This window comes from Vitis riparia, chromosome 5 (genome assembly GCF_004353265.1).
Source record: "Vitis riparia cultivar Riparia Gloire de Montpellier isolate 1030 chromosome 5, EGFV_Vit.rip_1.0, whole genome shotgun sequence".
Classification (NCBI taxonomy): Eukaryota; Viridiplantae; Streptophyta; class Magnoliopsida; order Vitales; family Vitaceae; genus Vitis; species Vitis riparia.
The window spans coordinates 6,050,888-6,053,915 of record NC_048435.1 but is presented as its reverse complement, the minus strand read 5'-3'; the positions used below and the strand labels follow the sequence as shown (position 1 = coordinate 6,053,915).

Genomic DNA, 3,028 nt, shown 5'->3' with positions numbered 1-3,028 from the left:
CCAATTCTGATGATGTGTGATAATCAGGCAGCTATAAGCATAGCAAAGAACCCCGTGCATCATGACAGGACCAAGCACGTTGAGATTGACAGACACTTCATCACAGAGAAGGTGACTAGTGAGACGGTTAGATTGAACTATGTTCCTACCAAGCACCAAACCGCAGACATCCTCACCAAAGCTTTACCTAGGCCTAACTTTGAAGACTTAACTTGCAAGCTGGGATTATATGATATATATTCTCCAGCTTGAGGGGGAGTGTTGAAATTTGACATTCAAAGTTAGGGTTTTTTAATTTAGGAAAGTATTTTAGGAATAAAGAAGGAGAGATCATTTAGGATGATTTAGTTTCCTAAAATAATCAAGCTAGATTGATTTTTTTTCTTATTCAGTCAGTTGTGTATATATATGTGTATGGTGTGTACCTAAACGATCAATAAAGGAATTCAGAAATTCTTCAAAAAAGAAGGGGAATAAAAAACTTTATCAGTATTCCAATACAGCAAACTCAAAAATCAACTCCCCTTTTTGCTGTTCAACCATTCTAACAGAACAAATTCAAAGCATAAATAACCAATCTTGTGGCAAGAATTTTTTTTTTTCATTCACATTGATATTTTGCTACTAGAATATACACTCACATTGTTCAATGTTCACCATATAAATATGTACCGATGGGATTTTGGGGGTGGCCGAGAGAGGTTATGGATACCTTTAACTGTCCATGTGTGGAATGATTGTGCAATTCTAACAATAATTCTGCTCAGGAATAGTTATCTCTTTTCTATGTCATCCTTCTTCACGGTGAAATCCCACAGATCCCCATATTTCTCATTAAATTCCCATATATCCATGGTGTTGTAGTCGGCTATCAACTTGTCACGAGCTCCCCTCTCCATATTGTATATCTGTGGCTCAAAATTGTGGGGTTTGTCTGGTTTATCCATTTCAATTATGCAAAATACTGCAGCAAACAAAGCTGCTCCTATGTATAAGTACTCCCCCTGCAGAGTAGGGCAGAGCAATGTTAAAGCAAAGTTAACCAAGGCCATTTTGCTAATTTCTAAGTCCAGTAATAGCCAATTCCTCACAAATGTTAATTCTAGATTTGAAATTACCGGGACATTGAAATACATCCCTGCAGCAATTGCTGGAAGGAAAGCCCATGAAATAAACCCTGCCCAGCCAAAAGGAGAACCAAGCCAGCAAATGTTCAGTCAGTGACAATAGCTTAGGATACAGCGTTATCAAATGTCTAAGTTATTCATCAATACCTTGAAACCCTGTGGGGGGCTCTACTGCTGCATAATCCTCTGCAATTGCTCCCCAGAATGTTCCTGAAATGATCCCCACAACAAGCAAATAAGGTCCCCCACTTTCATAATACTTCAATCAAGCAGAAACCAAAGTTGAACCCACAATCAAATCAACAAAACCAGAAAGGGAAAAAGAATGCAAAACAAATACCTTTGTCATCGCCTTCAAAGTAAGTGTGATGTCCATCATAATACCCATATTTAAAATCTTCCTGAAACCATCATTATGATAAAATAAAACAAAAAAAGAAAAGAAAATGACAACAATACCATTTAGGTTTACATTCATCCAAAAAATGAAGAAAAAAAATCATGAAAGAAATGATACACAAACACAAACAAACAACTACTGGCTTTCTCATCATTTCTTCCTAATCAAAATCATCACCTAATCACTTTCATACTGTATAATCACAATTAATCTCTGGAAACCATACCTCACAAAATGCAATCAATAAAATAATTTCACATGTAAGGTCATCAAACATTAAACAACAAATAAGCAAACCATTATTCCTCTTTTATTAATTATATCAAATGGAAAAATTAATCCATTCAAATCTAAGCCTCTACATACAATTTTGGTAATACGCCATTACTACTATTAGCAATATTGAAACATTGCCAACTCAAACATATCCCCGAAGCTCCTGAGAACAGTTTGTTATATCATATTGCAGATTGAAATTCTATAACCATTTAGAATATAACAAATAATTATAACAACGCACGGAGCTGATTCCGTTGGTGCCCCAACGGTCGACGGGATCTTCGTTGAGGTCCGGTTCAATCTCTGACAATCCAGCAGCATTCAATCTCCTCAAATTTCCAAACAATTTAAGTTGCTGGGTAGAGGCAGGAGTTGTTTGAATCGAAAAGCGGGCCCTAACCCTAGCTTCGAGTGGCTGAGAACTGGGGCTGATTCTGGATAGTAAAGTGGTGGAGAGAACTGAAGGTGAGGAAGAAACCGCCATTTCTGTTTTTCTTACGGTGTAGCGTTTTGGGCCTTGCTTTGTTTCGTGATCTTGGAGGTCAGGATACCGTGACTGCTCTCTCTCTCAGATGCGTATCAAAGCCTAGTGTTTCTATGCCACGTGTTTAGATTTTGGTTTGTGTCCTTTTATCGGACATTCAAACTTCAGTTTGGTTATCTCCTTCTGAATTAGCTGGTTACTGAGTGACTGGTGAGGCCGTAGCGACCTTATCCATCGGAAGCCTCCGTGGCATTTTGAAGAACAGGTTTCTTCAAACGTGGCACAAATTCCATTCAAAATAATGAAATATATTTAAAAGTTAGTTTAATTTCAATTTTTAAAAATTTTTAAAAAATTATTTGGATAAATTGTTTTGAAAATAATTTTTTTATTATGATTTTATAAAAATATTATAAATTCAATTCATATAATATTAATTAAATCTAATCAAATTGAAATTAGTTTTGCAATTACCAATAAATATGAAATAAAAAAAAAAGTTATGATTCATAATATCTTAATTTTTGTATACTATATTTCAAAATTATAAAAACGACTTATTCTAAGCCAACGTTAATGAATTTATGTTATTAATTAGATTAATATTAAGGTTTTAAGTTATTGACTAAATTCATTAATAAATTCAATACATTAAATCTCATTTGATTTTTGAGTTTATTTGCATGATAATTAATTTGTAAAAATATAATATATAGAAATAATAAATTAAACAAGTCA

The 3,028-nt window shown here is 34.3% G+C and overlaps 1 protein-coding gene across 1 annotated transcript; it reads right to left on the bottom strand.

The window, feature by feature from the left end:
- Window positions 1-474: 474 nt before the first annotated feature.
- LOC117914514 (photosynthetic NDH subunit of subcomplex B 5, chloroplastic) lies at window positions 475-2,371 on the bottom strand. The gene is made up of 5 exons (XM_034829865.1): window positions 2,048-2,371; window positions 1,468-1,528; window positions 1,275-1,337; window positions 1,119-1,177; window positions 475-1,004 (listed from the first exon to the last, which is right to left on the bottom strand). Exons 1-5 carry the CDS (start codon window positions 2,288-2,290, stop codon window positions 774-776), a joined length of 657 nt encoding a protein of 218 aa, XP_034685756.1. The 5' UTR covers window positions 2,291-2,371; the 3' UTR covers window positions 475-773.
- Between the last annotated feature and the right edge of the window lie 657 nt (window positions 2,372-3,028).